Source organism: Drosophila guanche, unplaced genomic scaffold, assembly GCF_900245975.1.
Source record: "Drosophila guanche unplaced genomic scaffold, DGUA_6, whole genome shotgun sequence".
Lineage (NCBI taxonomy): Eukaryota > Metazoa > Arthropoda > Insecta > Diptera > Drosophilidae > Drosophila > Drosophila guanche.
Window position 1 is genome coordinate 4,010,672 of NW_022995749.1, and position 19,173 is coordinate 4,029,844.

At 35.3% G+C, this 19,173-nt stretch overlaps 3 protein-coding genes across 4 annotated transcripts; 2 read left to right on the top strand and 1 right to left on the bottom strand.

The window, feature by feature from the left end:
- Positions 1–495: 495 nt before the first annotated feature.
- LOC117585480 (probable tubulin polyglutamylase ttll-15) lies at positions 496–2,385 on the bottom strand. Of its 2 annotated transcripts, XM_034274975.1 has the most exons (5): positions 2,240–2,385; positions 1,776–2,179; positions 987–1,712; positions 714–927; positions 496–649 (listed from the first exon to the last, which is right to left on the bottom strand). In XM_034274975.1, the coding sequence occupies exons 1-5, from the start codon at positions 2,300–2,302 to the stop codon at positions 533–535; spliced, it is 1,524 nt and encodes a 507-aa protein (XP_034130866.1). In that variant the 5' UTR covers positions 2,303–2,385; the 3' UTR covers positions 496–532. The 2 variants fall into 2 exon arrangements, with proteins under 2 accessions (XP_034130866.1, XP_034130865.1); XM_034274974.1 differs by having other exon boundaries at positions 987–2,179.
- A 2,279-nt stretch (positions 2,386–4,664) lies between these two features.
- On the top strand, positions 4,665–6,094 carry LOC117585412 (the record flags this gene model as incomplete). The annotated part of the gene is made up of 4 exons (XM_034274885.1): positions 4,665–4,826; positions 4,938–5,078; positions 5,143–5,331; positions 5,726–6,094. Coding segments are annotated over exons 1-4 (771 nt in total), but the record flags the coding sequence as incomplete, so codon positions are not given.
- A 1,746-nt stretch (positions 6,095–7,840) lies between these two features.
- Positions 7,841–18,652, top strand: LOC117585414. The gene is made up of 46 exons (XM_034274887.1): positions 7,841–8,132; positions 8,765–8,818; positions 8,876–8,947; positions 9,006–9,176; positions 9,265–9,318; positions 9,376–9,447; positions 9,506–9,676; positions 9,765–9,818; positions 9,876–9,947; positions 10,006–10,176; positions 10,311–10,415; positions 10,503–10,556; positions 10,614–10,685; positions 10,744–10,914; positions 10,981–11,034; positions 11,092–11,163; positions 11,222–11,389; positions 11,456–11,509; positions 11,567–11,638; positions 11,697–11,864; positions 11,931–11,984; positions 12,048–12,122; positions 12,181–12,351; positions 12,439–12,492; positions 12,549–12,620; positions 12,679–12,849; positions 12,937–12,990; positions 13,048–13,119; positions 13,178–13,348; positions 13,410–13,463; positions 13,521–13,592; positions 13,651–13,821; positions 13,910–13,963; positions 14,021–14,095; positions 14,154–14,324; positions 14,390–14,443; positions 14,501–14,566; positions 14,625–14,795; positions 14,883–14,936; positions 14,994–15,065; positions 15,124–15,294; positions 15,468–15,527; positions 16,883–16,969; positions 17,051–17,629; positions 17,687–18,241; positions 18,402–18,652. The coding sequence occupies exons 1-46, from the start codon at positions 7,841–7,843 to the stop codon at positions 18,560–18,562; spliced, it is 5,694 nt and encodes a 1,897-aa protein (XP_034130778.1). The 3' UTR covers positions 18,563–18,652.
- The last annotated feature ends 521 nt before the right edge of the window (positions 18,653–19,173 follow it).

Consider the following 19,173-nt stretch of genomic DNA (forward strand, 5'->3'; position numbering starts at 1 on the left):
TCAGTAGTTCCATCTGTCCATATCCATCTATTCTATTAGCTGCAGCCATCAGCGGGCACATCTGAGTAAGAATGTGTGCAAGACAATATATTATTAAACCTGAAATTCTCGAAAAGCTCCGGTTATAGCTGTAGCCAGCGATGGGGTCGCGCTTGTGTCCAAGCTCTTAGTTTATTTCCACTATCACTAAATACTCCCCTTATTGATATATTTGGCTTGTGTTGTGTCGTAGAAAGACGTTCTCTCACCCTGTCTAAATCTGTTTTGTGGTATCGCAAAGGAGATTGATTAATTTTTAAGTTACTGTGGGGAGGTGCTGGTCGAATATACATTTGTACATGAACGTAGATATTAATTGAACATTAAAAAAGAAAATATAAAAACACAAAACCATAATAAATAGTTCTTTCTTTCTTTTTGTCCATCATCATATCACCACCTAGTAACATTTTCCTTCCATTTCGGTGGTTTTGGACGACGGAATTCTCTAAATGAATTATTTCTTGGCTTTAAATCAGTATTTATTTTAAATTTAGAAACACCATGCTCGTTCATATTGACATTTATTAAAGAACCAACGGGTCATCCATGCGTTTTTCTTCGACATATTAGATGTTTCCTCAACTATATCGAAAGTCTTCAAATTAAGCTGTAATTATATTGATGTTTGTTAGTTAAAGCGATAGCTTTCATGAAATATTTCTTTGTCTTACGATTGGCTTGGGGAAAATCCGCTTCATATCAACCCTATGCAAATGCTCCTCGTACGCATGGTGCAAAGTTTTGTATTCTGATCCACTGAGGCAAGGAATGCAGAGACTACACTCTTCCTTGTTGCAGTTCTTATCACATGAGTGATAAGCGCATGAGGTTAAATCAGTTGCCAAATTTTTATCAGATGCTAGAACCTCGCTGCTTTCAGCAAAACTAAAATAATTAAATATATTATATTTCATTTGAATATCTTTGTAACAGCTTGTACTCACATGGGGGCACCTGTTCCACGTAGTTGGCGAATTCCTACTAAGTTAAATACACTATATAGCACTTGCTCATACAAAAGCGAATTCGGCTTGAAATGAGCCGAAGAAAGATTTGGAGACATATTGGCCTCCATTAGATACACCTTTAGATTCTCGTCGATAAAAAGATCGAATCTCATTAAGTCGAAGAAATTATGCTGTTTGTACGAGTGAAGTATATTGACAATATCTTTTTCCTTTGCCAAAATTGTTGTGCGGATGATGTGTTCTACTTGAGGCCATATTTTGGAAGGGTCCATGGACTGATCACGTACATATGCTTCAAAAACATTACGCATGCTACCCCCAAACTGATTGGAATACTTTCGTAATGAAGGAACTTCCCAAGTGGGTAAATAATCGTCGCCAACTATGTACTTGTCTACGTTTTCGCTGTCGAACGGATAATACTTGACAGGACAGTATCGAAATAGAACGTCGCCAGTGTAGATGTAAGCACGAAGCGGGTTAATTTCAGTTATCACCACGTAAACGCCGATGTCAAATTTGTGTCCGTCCACCAAGAATGGTTTTTGTATGAACTCCTGAACGAATGAATCATTTGACAGGATATCGATATCACTTGGTATACGAATTTTGATATGTCTGTGCTCATTGTGTTTCTCCACAAAAAGTACATCCGGGTGAGCATGGGCGTATGACAAAAAGTCGTCTCTTTGTCCTGGAAGTCTAAATGCACGAGGAAGAAATGGCAATGAAGTTGTACACAGATCGACCTTGTTTGTTAAGTACCCACAGCCCGGAAAATGATTCACAATCTGATGCTGGCCAAGGGTCTTTAAGTTAGGAAGGGAAAGAAATGGATAGTCATGGGCCCACAAGAGATTCCAGCTTTCGTTTACTTGAACTCTTTCGTATCCGAACTTATGAAGAATATTCACTACATGTACCAAGTGCTCGTCTGTACGACTCTTGCCGAAAATTGCATATGTGGGCGGGGATGATTCCCAATCTTTCGAGATACTTTCTGAAGTATTCTGACGACGTAAGATAATGTTTACAACTTGAGGCGGAAGAGCGACTAATACGGAAGTAGTTAATACTGTAGCTGCTAAGAATATCATAACTGGTCGCGAGGCAGTAATGCCTGTGTATCTCGGTTTCTCTGGAGGCCTTTCATCATCATATTTAGCCATCTAAAAAAGAGAAAGTTATTTGTTTGCATTTAATATTATATGCATTCATGACTAGCTTGCCTTTCTCAGAATAGATTCTGTAGATTCTGGCGCAGGGGAATTTTCTTTCAAGTCTGACTCCATCTAGAATCCTACATTTGACCACTTTTATAAAGCAAAACACTGAACAACTAGTTACATTTCTAAGAAACACAGGTGTAAAAATTGAAAAATACCATTCACACACTGACGTAAACTCCACAGCTGTTTCCCAACTTCGCAGTTGGCGCAATTTTAAAAGTTCCATCTCTAAATATAATTCAAAATAAAAAAGTTCCCATAGATAAATTTTACTGTATGTACGCTTGTTCTTCTTTTTTATTCAGAACGTTTGTTGTGCTAATTAAGTAAGTCGTTCTTATGGCTCAACGATTTCGTTCCCTCTCTAGGTTTCACGCCTTGTATCTTCTTGGAGGTGCACCTTTAGTATCGGCAACGGAACAACTTGCTTCCTAACACATCGATAGTTTCTTACTCGATATGTGACATCGATAGAGTGGAAGTTGAATATTTGAATATTGTCCCACATTTCGGATAAGGGAGGATTCGGCCTGAGTCAGATTTAATAAGAAACAGTCAATTTCTAGCTTACTCCTGTTCTAAGAACTTTTTTATCGAAAGACCATATAATTTATCAGCTACTATTGAAATTACTGTGAACTCATTTTTTTGGGTTTCCGCATATTGAGAGCATAGCTGCAGTGTACTTACTAGGGAGCCAAATACTGAATATAAAAGCCGTACTATTGGGAAAAGGTTGTTTCTCGAGGATTCCCGAGCTTGCCAAACCTAGGCATTCTCTTTATTTTTCTCTAAAAAGGTTTTCTCTGTAGGATTTGGTTGGCCGCCTCTTACCAGACTAAACTAAAATCTGGAGCTATTAAAATGATGCTCTGCAACGTAATGCGCCAAGGCAAGCGAGTATACTGATGGCCCCGGAGTATCTATATTTTATTTTTGACTGTATAGAAAACCGATTTAAAGTTGTTTGTAACCTGTTAAAACGGTAGGCACTTGCAAGTGGGGAAAAAAAACCAAAAATGTATTTACATTTCTATATATCGCGTGCTTATGTTTTGTGTTTCTGCCAAAAGCCATTGTAGGTACGGCTGCCTCCCTTACCGTTAGCTTTAGCTGTTTAACTTTAGACACACAAAGGGCATAAATAAATACATAAATGCAGTTACTTTGATTCCTTTTTTACTTCTACCGAGTACTACAATTTTGGTCAGATGTTTGTAACGCATACAACCAAAAATCTTCGAGTAATAATATATAAAATATGTACATTTATATATTTATGATTGGCATCAACAACCGACTTTATTAACACGAGTCTCTGACTCTGTTACGATGAAAGTTATTCCCGAACCCTAGTTTTGAAACTAAATACATAAATGGCTGTTATTTCAAAATTACGTTTTAGCTGGTAATTATTTTTTATCTGTTCTTAACTTTTTTTATAGTTTTCGAGGACGTTTAATCGCCATAAAAATTAATAAAATTATAATTTGACCAATTAAGGGAAATTAAAGATGGTAATAATATAAATAAAGTAAATCGGATTTTTGTGAAGCATGTCATAAAGAATGGGAAATGTCTAACCTAAGCACGCGATGTGCAAATAAGTATACTACTAAGAATTTGTTTTTCTGTTGCTTCATTCGCAAATGCATGTACCCGTCAATTTAATCAGCAATAAACAACGTTAGGTCCTAATTCGATTCAATAATACTCCGTCGCCTACCAGTGCACATTGGGGCAGACTGTATTGTTAGAGACTTGAAATTGGCTTAAGTTAATTTTTATGGTTTACCCTTAATTCGATCGGTCGGAAATTATTGAATATTAAGTTTATAAATAAACATACGTAGAAATACCAATCAATTTTGGAAAAGTTGGCTAAGAAATATATATGCAAAGATCACATTTTTGCCACCATAGATAGCTGCACAAAGATTTGATCTTGAACGTAAAAAGTATCATTCAATCAAGATTTAGTTTCTATGAAATTCTCAAATGTATGCCAATAATTCGGCAATCTAGCCCAATGTGCAGTGGAAGCATTACGTGCCAGCGTGACTTCAAACCTATTCCATGAAATATAGGTTGCCCCAAACAACATTGCTTTCCTTTTATTCTATTGTATGTTTATACCAGGTTTGATATGTTTGAAACATACTTACACAAGTCGACGATAATTACCAATAAAGTATATACAGTTTTGATCAACATTATTCCATGACCTGGTGAAAATTTTAATCTTTAATGATATGTCTATGAAAATGAAATGATCCATTTGTGGCCGGAGATACCCTGTAAAACTCTTAGCCTCAGGTATCAAGTAGTCGGATTCTTGACTACAACTGCTTGGCTTATTGGGTACTTTTTGGGTTGGATTGGCGCTTGGCAATCTTTGAAAAGCAGATGCATGCCTTTAGTCGCTGATAACTGCGAGTATTGAACGTTTAACTCTGTTTCGCATTGCGAGCTTCCTGAAAAATTCTTCTATGCCCTATCAGTGATTACCACATTGATGGAGTTTTGGGATGAGAAGAAAAGAGCCCTAAGGGCCCTGGACTATTTCAAATTTTTCGACAATGATCAAGTAAGTGAAAAAGATTTTATTATATTATTGAGTATGTACAATCGTATTTTATATACCCACACACATTTGTACATATGTAATTACATATGTATGTTTTTATGTATCGTGTAGGTCATTAACGCTTGCAGAATTGGGACCATTAAGCAATATAATCCCTTGGAGACAATCTTTAATGAGGATAAAGGCACTTTAACAAACGTCCACTTTGTGCTTAGTGGTGAATGTCTTTTACTTCAATGCCTTAACATAACGGTACAGTACTATAAACAATTTATTTTTATTTTACTTGATTCTATTTATTTGTACATTTTTTTAGGTCTCTTTAAAAAATGGAAAAAAGATTTATCAACTGAGGGATGCATCAGAAGAAGGTATTTCTTTCATGAGCACGATAAAAACACGATCAAACCCAAGGCAGCTGACAGGGAAATGTGCTTCAAATGAAAATATTGCTGATTTTGGTGGTATAGCGGGAAAAAACACTACAAAATCTATCAAGTCTGCGGTAAGTCGAACAATATTAGTTGTATTAACACAATTTGTCTGGTTCTTGTAAAGTAAAAGGTACTTTGTATTCGTGCAAACATATTATAGAGGTAGAAGGATGCATTTTTAATCGAAAAAAACATATAAAGTATCATATGATATGTAAGAATTAATATTCGAGTCATTTCATTTACGAGTGTTTACGGCAGAATCATAAATAAGCAATGACAAACCTTACACTTACTCTTCGACCTTTTACTGATATTTTAAAACTGTAAGGATCTGTTCTTCTATAAAGAGCAGGGAACTCCCTTAGAATGTGGTAAGATGTAGAGCTTATGAACCTAATTCCTTTGATGGCAAAAAAGTTCTACACATCTATCAATGTAACATACTTAAATATGCAATTTCAGGTTAACAAAAACGAAAGTCATTTTATTGATGTTGGAAAACTTACATTTGGAGCAATATTTGGATTGGGCGAGAACATGCAGCATCGCGTAATTATGGCACGAACCAGAGTTCAGTGCTTATTGCTTCCCAGATTTTTCTTATTAGAAAAAAATCAAAACCCAGGAAACATTTGGCAGCGCAGATTGTTTTATCTAGATTGTACTATACCATCAAGGGAATACATATTTTCCCACTTCCTTAAGGGTCGGGATTGGAACAAATTTAAACACGATGTCATTAAAAAAACTTTGTATTCATCTGTTAAATATAAATCTCGTTATGAGGACATTCCAATTATATGTCGAATTGTGGAAGCAAATGATGATGATTCAAATATTGAAATATCTAAATAATTTTCATTATATATACACATGTACTTCAAGGGGCCGAAAAGCTCGCACTGTCTGTTACAAGTTAAAAATATATATATTTAACATACATATAAACTGGTTCCTCTGGGCATATTCGCGCATTTCGGGGTATGTTTCCAGTTCGGTTCAGCAATGAAGGTTTCAAAAAATGTAGAACTTAACATTTGGTGTGCCCAAAGTAAAATTCCACAGGTAAGGTTAACGATTAGTTGGGCTGCTCGACCAAGGGCAATTTTAATTTTGGTACAGTTAGACTGGGTAAAGTTCGCTTTTGTTTTGAGCCTCACAGGTTCAGTAAATCCTTGCTTTTAAGCAACGTGATACAGTATGACACCTGACAGTATGTACGCGCGCTGTGAAAATTTCATAGGTAAGCCGCCATACTCCACCGAACAGCTTCACCCTACCGCATTCTATATATCTACATTCTTGATCAGCAACAATAGCCGAGTCTTTATAGATATGTCTGTCTGTCTGTCTGTCCGGGAACTAGTGGTGGTCTATTAGGGAGTGGTCATGTCACCACCTGCGACCTGCCGAGTACTACAGGATTCCTACTGGTTTTTTTAATAGTTATTTATGGCCGAGTCCCACTGTGTTACTTTAACATATACAAACATGCATGTGTATGCATGTGTGGTGCGGGAAATTGCTGTTGGTATGGAAACACGTGACATTTCAGGTTACTAGGAGCAGCCACAACATGGACATTGAATCAGCTAGTTTTCCTTAAATACTTGCTGTGGATAGTTCCTTATTGGAGACAATCATCTTAAAATGACTGGAAAAAGTTTACCAAGAGTACCTGAGGGACTAAGGGACCTAATGAAGATGTATGCTAAAGAAGTTTTACGGGAAAAGCCTGAGGACCTATACAAATTCTCTGCAGATTTCTTTAATTCGATTGTGACCGAAAAATCGAACCGAGGAATGCGCAAATACGAGCCAATACAAACCTATGAAAATATCATAAAAAAGCGTATGAGACAGCAGGTTCCACTTTCACTCGTATTTCATATAGTTCCGGAACATCTTACCGAACTTATAAAACAATTTATTAAGGAAGTGCTAAAAGAAAGTCCAGACAATATTTATATATTCGCCCAAGAATACTTTCAAAAGCTTTCGGAAACCAAATCGATACACACTGAATACACTAAATATACGGCATACGAAGAATCAGTCAGGGACAAAGAGCCATTCCCATCTGTAACAAATACAACATGCCAATGTGGTCGTATAATAACTGCTGAAACAGCAGAAGTACGGAATAACTTCAGCATTTCAAATGACGTTATACCTTTCAAAGATGATAAGTCAATAGCTGAGGGTGTCCCGGAAAATAAAAAAAAATACGGTCCCAACTATTTAAAAGCTGTCATCATTATTCAAAGGAATTTTCGCCGGTATAAAAAGCAAACGAAAATAGTTGCTGAAAAAGAAAACCGTGACAGAGAATATATACGTGCAGTTTTTATGATTCAAAGAGTATTTCGCCGCTACTTGGCCAAAAAGAGATTTAACAAGCGAAAGGAGAGCCGACAGAATGATATCCAAAATACTCGAAAATATATAAATGCAGTTATTGTTATTCAACGACAATATCGTCAATACTTGAAAAAAATAGGTCCGAAAAATCGATTAAAAAGTGGTTCCTTTGGCTTAGTGACGGCAGCCATCACTATTCAAAGAGCATTTCGAAGGATGGTCGATGCGCGGAAGTTCAAGGGAAATGGGCCTGCCGTTGCAGAAAATCGTGACGAGCTAAACGACATTGATTCTGAAACATGCTCGTACAATTCCAAATCGACGGCAATCCTATCAACGGAATCTACCTGTGAAAACAACGACTTTGGTAACACAAATTATGAGGAGCTAATTCAAAGCACAATACAAATGGACGAGGAAGTGGACAACAATAATACTTACCAAATTCTTGAAAACGAATATCCTGCCATTCAAGAATATGAAAACCCGACAAAAATACAGAAAAATGGTAAGTTTCATCTTTTGAAATTTTGCCATTTTGACAGGGTCTGTGAATCTAAGAGATGTTAGCTAATCTTCAAATTTAGAGGTGGTGGTGTCTTTTTTCACATAGCTTAAGTATCTTAGAGCTGGTTTTAGAACAGTGCCAATCTGAAAAGTTTAATAGTGCAGCTATAAATTGGAAATATTAAGCTTTCAAATAAAACAGTGTTGATTTTTGTGAGGTATTTTTAACGAAACGACAACTTTCAAAACTCGAAAAAATTCACTAAAAATTAAAATGAAAATAAATGACATTTCGGAACAACCTGATTGAAAAGGAAAACATTTAGAAGCAGACCATAGTCATAGTAAGTCATTCCATATATTTCTAATTTTAGCCGGAAAATCAACTAAAGATTGTGGTAATACGACAGGAATCTCTGTTTTTCCTGATAAAGACGAACAAACAACTGTCATTGGGTCCGATATTTCTAAATCGGGGAAAAAATTAGCACGAGAACAAGACATTGAAATTTTTGGTACCTTTGCCGCTCCAAAAGAGCTGGAAGGTAATTTTTCTATAATCAGACCATCGGAAATATTCAGTTCAAATTAACGACATAAGAGGAATGTGATTTTATTTGGTTTATTTTGCAGATGGTCTTTCTACGAATGAAACCCAAATCGTGAGCGAAGACTCGAATATCAAGAGTAAGTAATTATTACAACTGGTCGAAATGAAAATTGTTAATAAAAATCTTCATACAGAAAGAACTATAGCCGATATTTCTGAACAACCCGCTGGAATAGGACTAAACTTAGAAGATGACAATGAAGCCAGTAAGTTATTGTCAACAATGTTTTGCACAACAGGAATTCCTCATATTTTTAATTCCAGCCGGAAAATCAACTGAAGATAATGGCGATAAGACAGAAATCGCAGTTTTGCCTGACAAAGGAGAAAAACCCACTGTAATTGAGTACGATATTTCTGAATCGGGAAAAAGTTTACCACGAAAAGAAGACTTCGAAACTTCTGATACTTCTGCCACTTCCCATGATCTAAATGGTAATTTTTTCATTATAAAACCATCGGAAATATTACGTTCAAATTAACTAAATTAGAGGAATGTGATTTAATTGGCTTTATTTTACAGTTGATTTTTCTACCAATGGAACCCAAAGCATCAGTAAAGTCTCGAATCTGACCAGTAAGTGATCATTACAACTGGTCGTAACTAAAATATTTAGTAAATATCTTAATACAGAAAGAAGTATAGCCGATATTTCTGAACAACCCGCTGGAAAAGGAATAAACTTGGAAGATGACAATGAAGCCAGTAAGTTTTTGGCATCAATGTTTTGCACAACAGGAATTCCTCATATTTTTAATTCCAGCCGGAAAATCAACTGAAGATAATGGCGATAAGACAGAAATCGCAGTTTTGCCTGACAAAGGAGAAAAACCCACTGTAATTGAGTACGATATTTCTGAATCGGGAAAAAGTTTACCACGAAAAGAAGACTTCGAAACTTCTGATACTTCTGCCACTTCCAATGATCTAAATGGTAATTTTTTCATTATAAAACCATCGGAAATATTACGTTCAAATTAACTAAATTAGAGGAATGTGATTTAATTGGCTTTATTTTACAGTTGATTTTTCTACCAATGGAACCCAAAGCATCAGTAAAGTCTCGAATCTGACCAGTAAGTAACCATTACAAGTGGTCGAAACACAAATATGTTATAAATATCTTAATACAGAAAGAAGTATAGCCGACATTTCTGAACAACCCGCTGGATTAGAAGCAAACTTGGAAGATGATAATAAAGCCAGTAAGTTTTTGGCATCAATGTTTTGCACAACAGGAATTCCTTATATTTTTAATTCCAGCCGGAAAATTAACTAAATTTAATGGTGATAAGACAGAACTTGCTGTTTTTCCTGATAAAGACGAAAAAACCACTGTAATTGAGTCCGATATTTCTGAATCGGTTAAAAGCTTACCACGAGAAGAAGACGTCGAAACTTCTGGTACTTCTGACGCTCCAAAAGAACTAGAGGGTAATTTTTCATTATATGACAATCGAAAATAAAACGAATAAATTAACTATAGAAGACATATGAGATATAATATTCTTAATAATAAAGATCAAATTTTCACCATTGGAAGACAAACGTTCAGTGAAAGCGTGTAGATGNCACTGTAATTGAGTCCGATATTTCTGAATCGGTTAAAAGCTTACCACGAGAAGAAGACGTCGAAACTTCTGGTACTTCTGACGCTCCAAAAGAGCTAGAGGGTAATTTTTCATTATCAGACAATCGAAAATATGACGTTCAAATTAACTACATAAGAGGAATGTGATTTAATAGGCTTTATTTTACAGATGATCTTTCTACCAATGGAACCCAAAGCATCAGTGAAGTCTCGAATCTGACCAGTAAGTGATCATTACAACTGGTCGTAACTAAAATATTTAATAAATATCTTAATACAGAAAGAAGTGTCGCCGAAATTCCTGAACAACCCGCTGGAAGAGGAATAAACTTGGAAGATGACAATGAAGCCAGTAAGTTTTTGGCATCAATGTTTGGCACTACAGGAATTCCTTATATTTTTAATTCCAGACGAAAAATCAACTAAAGTTAATGGTGATAAGACAGATCTTGCTGTTTTGCCTGATAACGACGAAAAAACCATTGCAATTGTGTCGGATATTTCGGAATCGGGAAAAAGCTTACCACGAAAAGAAGACGTCGGAACTTTTAGTACTTCTGCCTCTCCAAAAGAACTAGATGGTAATTTTTTATTTTATGACCATCGGAAATTAACAGAATGTGATTTTTATTGGTTTCATTTTATAGATGATCTTTCTACCAATGAAATCCAAAGCGTCAGTGAAGTCTCGAATGTGACCAGTAAGTAACCATTACAAGTGGTCGAAACACAAATATGTAATAAATATCTTAATACAGAAAGAAGTATAGGGGACATTTCTGAACAACCCGCTGGAATAGAACAAAACTTGGAAGATGACAATGAAGCCAGTAAGTTTTTGGCATCAATGTTTGGCACAACATGAATTCCTTATATTTTTAATTCCAGCCGGCAAATCAACTGAAGATAATGGTGATAAGACAGAACTCGCTGTTTTTCCTGATAAAGACGAAGAAACCATTGCAATTGTGTCGGATATTTCGGAATCGGGAAAAAGCTTACCACGAGAAGAAGACGTCGAATCTTTTGGTACTGCCTCTCCAAAAGAACTAGATGGTAATTTTTTATTTTATGACCATCGGAAATTAACAGAATGTGATTATTATTGGTTTCATTTTATAGATGATCTTTCTACCAATGAAATCCAAAGCGTCAGTAAAGTCTCGAATGTGACCAGTAAGTAACCATTACAAGTGGTCGAAACACAAATATGTAATAAATATCTTAATACAGAAAGAAGTATAGCCGATATTTCTGAACAACCCGCTGGAATAGAACCAAACTTGGAAGATGACAATGAAGCCAGTAAGTTTTTGGCATCAATGTTTGGCACTACAGGAATTCCTTATATTTTGAATTCCAGCCGGAAAATCAACTGAAGATAATGGTGATAAGACAGAACTCGCTGTTTTTCCTGATAAAGACGAAGAAACCATTGCAATTGTGTCGGATATTTCGGAATCGGGAAAAAGCTTACCACGAGAAGAAGACGTCGAATCTTTTGGTACTGCCTCTCCAAAAGAACTAGATGGTAATTTTTTATTTTATGACCATCGGAAATTAACAGAATGTGATTAGTATTGGTTTCATTTTATAGATGATCTTTCTACCACTGAAATCCAAAGCGTCAGTGAAGTCTCGAATCTGACCAGTAAGTAACCATTAAAATGTTTACAACTGTTCGAAATATAAATTGTTAATAAATATCTTAAAGCAGAAAGAAGGATAGCCGAAATTTCTGAACAACCCGCTGGAAAAGGAATAATTTTGGAAGATGACAATGAAATCAGTAAGCTATTGTTAAAAATGTTTTGCACAACAGGAATTCCTTATATTTTTAATTCCAGCCGAAAAATCAACTAAAGTTAATGGTGATAAGACAGATCTTGCTGTTTTGCCTGATAAAGACGAAAAAACCACTGTAATTGAGTCCGATATTTCTGAATCGGGAAACATTTTACCACTAGAACCAGACGTCGAAACTTCTGGTACTTCTGCATCTCCAATAGAGCTAAAAGGTAATTTTTCATTATCAGAATATCGGAAAATAATAAGTTCAAATTAACCATAGAAGGAACATGATTTTTATTGGTTTTATTTTACAGATGATCTTTCTACCAATGGAACTCAAAGCGACAGTGAAGTCTCGAATCTAACCAGTAAGTAATTTTTACAACTGATCGAAATTTAATTGTTAATAAATATTTTAATACAGCAAGAAGTATAGCCGACATTTCTGAACAACCCGCTGGAATAGAAGCAAACTTGGAAGATGATAATAAAGCCAGTAAGTTTTTGGCATCAATGTTTTGCACAACAGGAATTCCTTATATTTTTAATTCCAGCCGGAAAATTAACTAAATTTAATGGTGATAAGACAGAACTTGCTGTTTTTCCTGATAAAGACGAAAAAACCACTGTAATTGAGTCCGATATTTCTGAATCGGTTAAAAGCTTACCACGAGAAGAAGACGTCGAAACTTCTGGTACTTCTGACGCTCCAAAAGAGCTAGAGGGTAATTTTTCATTATCAGACAATCGAAAATATGACGTTCAAATTAACTACATAAGAGGAATGTGATTTAATAGGCTTTATTTTACAGATGATCTTTCTACCAATGGAACCCAAAGCATCAGTGAAGTCTCGAATCTGACCAGTAAGTGATCATTACAACTGGTCGTAACTAAAATATTTAATAAATATCTTAATACAGAAAGAAGTGTCGCCGAAACTTCTGAACAACCCGCTGGAAAAGGAATAAACTTGGAAGATTACAATGAAATCAGTAAGTTTTTGGCATCAATGTTTGGCACTACAGGAATTCCTTATATTTTGAATTCCAGCCGGAAAATCAACTAAAGTTAATGGTGATAAGACAGATCTTGCTGTTTTGCCTGATAAAGGCGAAAAAACCACTGTAATTGAGTCCGATATTTCTGAATCGGTTAAAATTGTAACACGAGAACTAGACGTCGAAACTTCTGGTAGTTCTGCCGCTCCAAAAGAGCTAGAGGGTAATTTTTCATTATCAGACAATCGAAAGAGGAATGTGATTTAATAGGCTTTATTTTACAGATGATCTTTCTACCAATGAAATCCAAAGCGTCAGTGAAGTCTCGAATCTGACCAGTAAGTGATCATTACAACTGGTCGTAACTCAAATATTTAATAAATATCTTAATACAGAAAGAATTATCGCCGAAATTTCTGAACAACCAGCTGGAAAAGGAATAAACTTGGAAGATGACAATGAAGCCAGTAAGTTTATGGCATCAATGTTTTGCACAACAGGAATTCCTTATATTTTTAATTCCAGCCGGAAAATCAACTGAAGATAATGGCGATAAGACAGAACTCGCTGATTTTCCTAATAAAGACCAAAAAACCACCTTAATTGAGTCCGATATTTCTGAATCGGGAAAAAGTTTAGCACGAGAACAAGACATCGAAACTTCTGGTATTTCTGCCTCTCCAAAAGAGCTAGAAGGTAATTTTGTATTATCGGACCATCGGAAATACTAAAGTCAAATTAACTACATAAGAGGAATGTGATTTTAATTGGCTTTATTTTACAGATGATCTTTCTACCAATGAAACCATAAGAGTCAGTGAAGTCTTGAATTCGACCAGTGAGTAATTATTACAACTGGTCGAAATTAAAATTGTTAATAAATATCTTCATACAGAAAGAAGTATAGCCGACATTTCCGAACAACCTGCTGGAATAGGACTTAGGTTCTTAGACGATGACAATGAAGCCAGTAAGTTATTGTCAACAATGTTTTGCACAACAGGAATTCCTTATATTTTTAATTCCAGCCGGAAAATTAATTGAAGATAATGGTGATAAGACAGAACTCGCTGCTCTTCCTGATAAAGACGAAGAAACTATTGCAATCGTGTCGGATATTTCGGAATCGGGAAAAAGCTTACCACGAAAAGAAGACGCCGAAACTTCTGGTACTTCTGCCACTTCAAACAAACTAGATGGTAATTTTTATTATATGACCATCGGAAATTTACAGGATGTGATTTGTATTGGTTTTATTTGACAGATGATCTTTCTACGAATGAAACCCAAAGCGTCAGTGAAGTCTCGAATCTGACCAGTAAGTCGTCATTACAATTGGTCGAAGAATAAATAGTTAATAAATATCTTAATACAGAAATAAATGTAGCCGACATTTCCATTTCTGGATTAGAGCCAAACTTGGAAGATGACAATGAAATCAGTAAGTTATTGTCAAAAATGTTTTGCACAACAGGAATTCCTTATATTTTTAATTCCAGCCGAAAAATCAACTAAAGTGAATGGTGATAAGACCGATCTTGCTGTTTTGCCTGATAAAGACGAAAAAACCACTGTAGTTGAGTCCGATATTTCTGAATCGGGAAACATTTTACCACTAGAACCAGACGTCGAAACTTCTGGTACTTCTGCATCTCCAATAGAGCTAAAAGGTAATTTTTCAATATCAGAATATCGGAAAATAATAAGTTCAAATTAACCATAGAAGGAACATGATTTTTATTGGTTTTATTTTACAGATGATCTTTCTACCAATGGAACCCAAAGCATCAGTGAAGTCTCGAATCTGACCAGTAAGTTATCATTACAACCGGTCGAAATATAAATAATTAATAAATATCTTAATACAGAAAGAAGTATAGCCGACATTTCTGAACAACTTGCTGGAATAGGACCAAACGTGGAAGATGACAATAAAGCCAGTAAGTTTTTGCCATTAATGTTGTTCACAAATGGAATTCGTTATATTTTTAATTCCAGACGGAAAATCAACTAAAGATCATGGTGATAAGACAGAATTCGCTGTTTCTTATGATAAAGACGTACAAAACTTTGGAACGGTGTCCAATAATTTTGAATCGGTGAAAATTTTACCACTAGAAAAAGGTTTCAAAACTCCTGGTAGTCCTGCCCCACCCGAGGACTTCCATGGTAATTTTTCATTCTCTGTTGAACTTAGTTTTACTTTTCACAGTTATTTTGTGATGTTTTGTTGGGAATGAAAATTGTACATCATATCATATTTTAATAGTATATTGTTTTCAAAGTAATCTTGTATAATATCTTTCAATCTTCTCATCTTTGTATAATATTCTTACACAAAGGTGCTGTTATAGAGGACACAATTAGCTTATCTGCTCAATGTATACCGGATGTAAATAATGGTAAGAGTTAATTACACAAACAAGTTTTAATTTTTTTTTAAATTAGCAGAAAGCTTCTACATTACTTGTATCTAATCAATTATTTGGCACCCACAATATTCACAACGATACTACTGTGGTTACAAATACAAAAACAAATAAGTTGCCTGTCCATAAGATCAAAGACAAAGAAATTGTAAGTGGCACAACTCAGAACAGTCGCTTTATATCCAGACCTGTTGCTGAGCTGCAGCTTAAGTCATTCAAAAATCTTACTGACAAAGGCACCTGGTACGAAATGAATAATGATCTCGATGTGAGTCCATTATCGGCCTACGCAGATACACAAAGCGGCAAACTCAAAAACACAAAAGAAGTTACCATTAAGGACCTTGGAAAAAATTCATTCAACAATATAAGCACTGAAAATGATGTAACTAAAGTTAAGAGAGCAATTTCATATTTTATTTCATTCGATAAGTCCGATAATGCAAAACGCAAGTACAAAGTATCAAAGAAGCTTCCATTCAAAACAAATACACACGTTCAAATCACCAAACAAATTCCTTTGGACGATAGTTCACGTTCTGATTCGTTGAGCCCACATTTGATAATAAGTGAAGATAAAGACACTGAAATTACAACCTCAGATCCGGATTACCAACAACAACCAGGAGTATCCAAGCTGCAAACAATACTTGAACTTAATGAAAATGATCTCATAACTGATAACAGAGTTACAGAACTTAAATTAGGTAAGACAGATAAAATTGGTACGAAAGAATATAACTTAATGAAAGATGAAAATATTGTTCCTTAGTTCCATAGTTACTAGATTCGAAAGAAAGTAAAGCGGTTAAAGAAAATCAAAAGTAAAGTCATAGATTTTGAAATGTTAAGATACAGAACAGAAGAAACTTAAAGAAACCAAACAGCAACAACACACCTAAAGGACGCTTAGATGAAAATTCTAAATATCTAATATAAAGTAAAGGGTAAAGAATTGGGTGGGACAAAACATAGTAAGGTAATTTGACTTATCAAAAATTAAAAACAAGGAGATTATCCCAACTTATGATATTTTCCTAATCTTTATTGATTTACTAGCAACAACAATTCAAACAAAGTAATGGGTGTTGACAATTCAATGCTATCTAGGGTATCTTAAAAAATAAGGCAAATTAAATTGAAATTGTTTTTATGATAAACACGCATAATACCGAGCCAGTAATTACACATAAAATTGAACTCAACAAAAGCACTCAAGTAGATATATTGAAGTTGATAAAACGCTTGGCTCCTTTAAATACAATTTAGCTTTCCATATTAGAAAGAGATTCGAAGTAATTAAATTGAAGTTTCTAATGGCTTATCAGGTTTAATATTTAATGAATCGAATGATGTGCTTGGTTCAGTAGAGGATCCAGGAAAGTTGTTATCAAATGCTGACACTTTAAATCATGGTAAGTAGATTATGTTCTTTCTCTAAAGTAGATGTCAAAAAAATATGTTTTTGGTTTTTACTTATTTTAATATACGTGTAGAAGTCGTATCATCCCACGAGCAAGCAAAGAGCTCTCCAACAAGAGAGATGACCATTACTGAAAGTGAACTGTTTGCTAATAAGCAAGAAGAAGTAATAGAAGAAGCATGTATTAAAAGAAGGTCTTCTGTAAATACTAATGAGTGCGAAACAAAACACCAAATTTCGTCGGAAGAAAATCAGGAAATATCTGGTATAAAAGACGAGGTGACACCGAAGTCATTCACAGCTGAAGAAGTTGTTGAACCAAGTTCTAGTCATCTTGTTTTGAGCTCTTGTGATGAGCCAGTAATACGGACTATGGGTTCTTTGCAAGAACAAGTCAGCATTGACCTTGAAGAAAGTGATATTATTGTATGCAACCAGCTGCAACTGAATGAATCAAGAGAAAGCTCTGGGCAAAGTGACTATGTGGTTTTTGGTAATGCTAAGTCCAAAAAATTCCAAACTAAAGATAGTAACAGCGAAGAAGAATCTGCAAGGGCACCGCTGATACGTCATTACACAATCGCTGGAGACGATGCCCGAAGCATTTTTAGGTCTGTCACCCGTGAAGACACAATAAATGATATAGAAATTGGTACCAAAGATTTTATGACTGCTTCTAGCATCAACAGCACTAACAGTTTATTTTTAGACGACGAAATTTCGGAAAACATCCGCAAGAAAATTATGGCCTTTTCGCTATCTGAAACGGATTCAGACTGCATTGACCCAGGAAATATTAACCAAGAGAACTTCGATATAGAAACGGCTATGGCAGATACTTTGGGCACATCTACTGAAACTGAATCTACAATTGTATCGGCGGCCACGAAAATACAAGCAGGAGCTCGTGGGTTTCTTACCAGACGACGAATGCGACGCGCTAGTGCTGGTACCAAGTCCTCAACACAAGAGACAAAGGCATCGTTTGGAAACGCTGCAATTAGCGAATCGTTTGAGCGACTTATTGAGGACGAAGCAGCGAAAAAAATCCAAGCCGCATACCGTATACACACAAGAAAACACAAAGGACACAATCGAAAAATTGAAGGTATTAGTTTAGAAAGCAATTTAGCCGCTAGGCGTCAAAAATTGCAGCGCGGGGACGCGCTTCGAACTGACTCGACGCCCGATGATGATAACATTCCGCTTACCAACAATGGACATACACAAAAGCATCCAAACACTCAACGTAAAAAAGGAAAGGGTAAGGCTTATTCTTAAAACAAACAACAGAACAACATTCTAAGATAGTTTATTTGAGAGCATGATAATGTTCATGGAAAAAGCACATTGTCCTTAATACGCTTTTTTTTTACAAATTATTCCCTTTTCAATGTTAAATTTCTGTTTCATACTTTCAACAGGTGATGGAGTAACATTAAAAACTGGCACGGAGCTAAAATGGTTGACATTAAGGCAGAACTCAATGCCAGTACAAATTGATAGCAATATTCTAAGAGTTATTCCTAAGCACAAAAAGAAGCGTATTAAAAGCGCTGAGTATAAGAAAATGACATCTAAATAGCTACACCAATATCTTTGCTCATACTCTTTGAAAATAAATAATCCATTTCCAATTGAAATATTTTTCATTATTATTGTGTGACGTTCTTAGCGATTAACGGAGATGCGGGTTCTTATTTTCTTCATGTAACGAGAGGTATTTGTGGACACAAGAACGACGTCTTCGTCGACGTCTGGATCGTCATTTCCTATTCCGGCTATTGATTATTTCCAATGGATGCGGCCTGTGAGAATGGGCTGTAACAGATAATAAAAACTCACACGTAAAATTTTGCCAAATGCAAGTGGCTACAAAAGTCAAAAGTTTTAAAATGAATAGCCAAAGTTGAACTTTGATTCCGGTTCATATTTGACTGTTGGCGGTTTTCAATTTAGTATTGATAACAGTAAATAATTCTAAAAGAAAATGGCGTACTTTTTATTCCTCCTGAATATTGTAGTATGCAGTATATTTCGCCAAAGCGTAAATTCCTTTATTTTATCACAACTAAAAGAGTTTTGGCCCTGAAACTGGCATTTCTTTTCTCATACAAATTTTATAACACATTTTTCTACTGTACATGTACAGTTTGTACATCTTGATATATGTTACTAAATACTTACATATGTGAC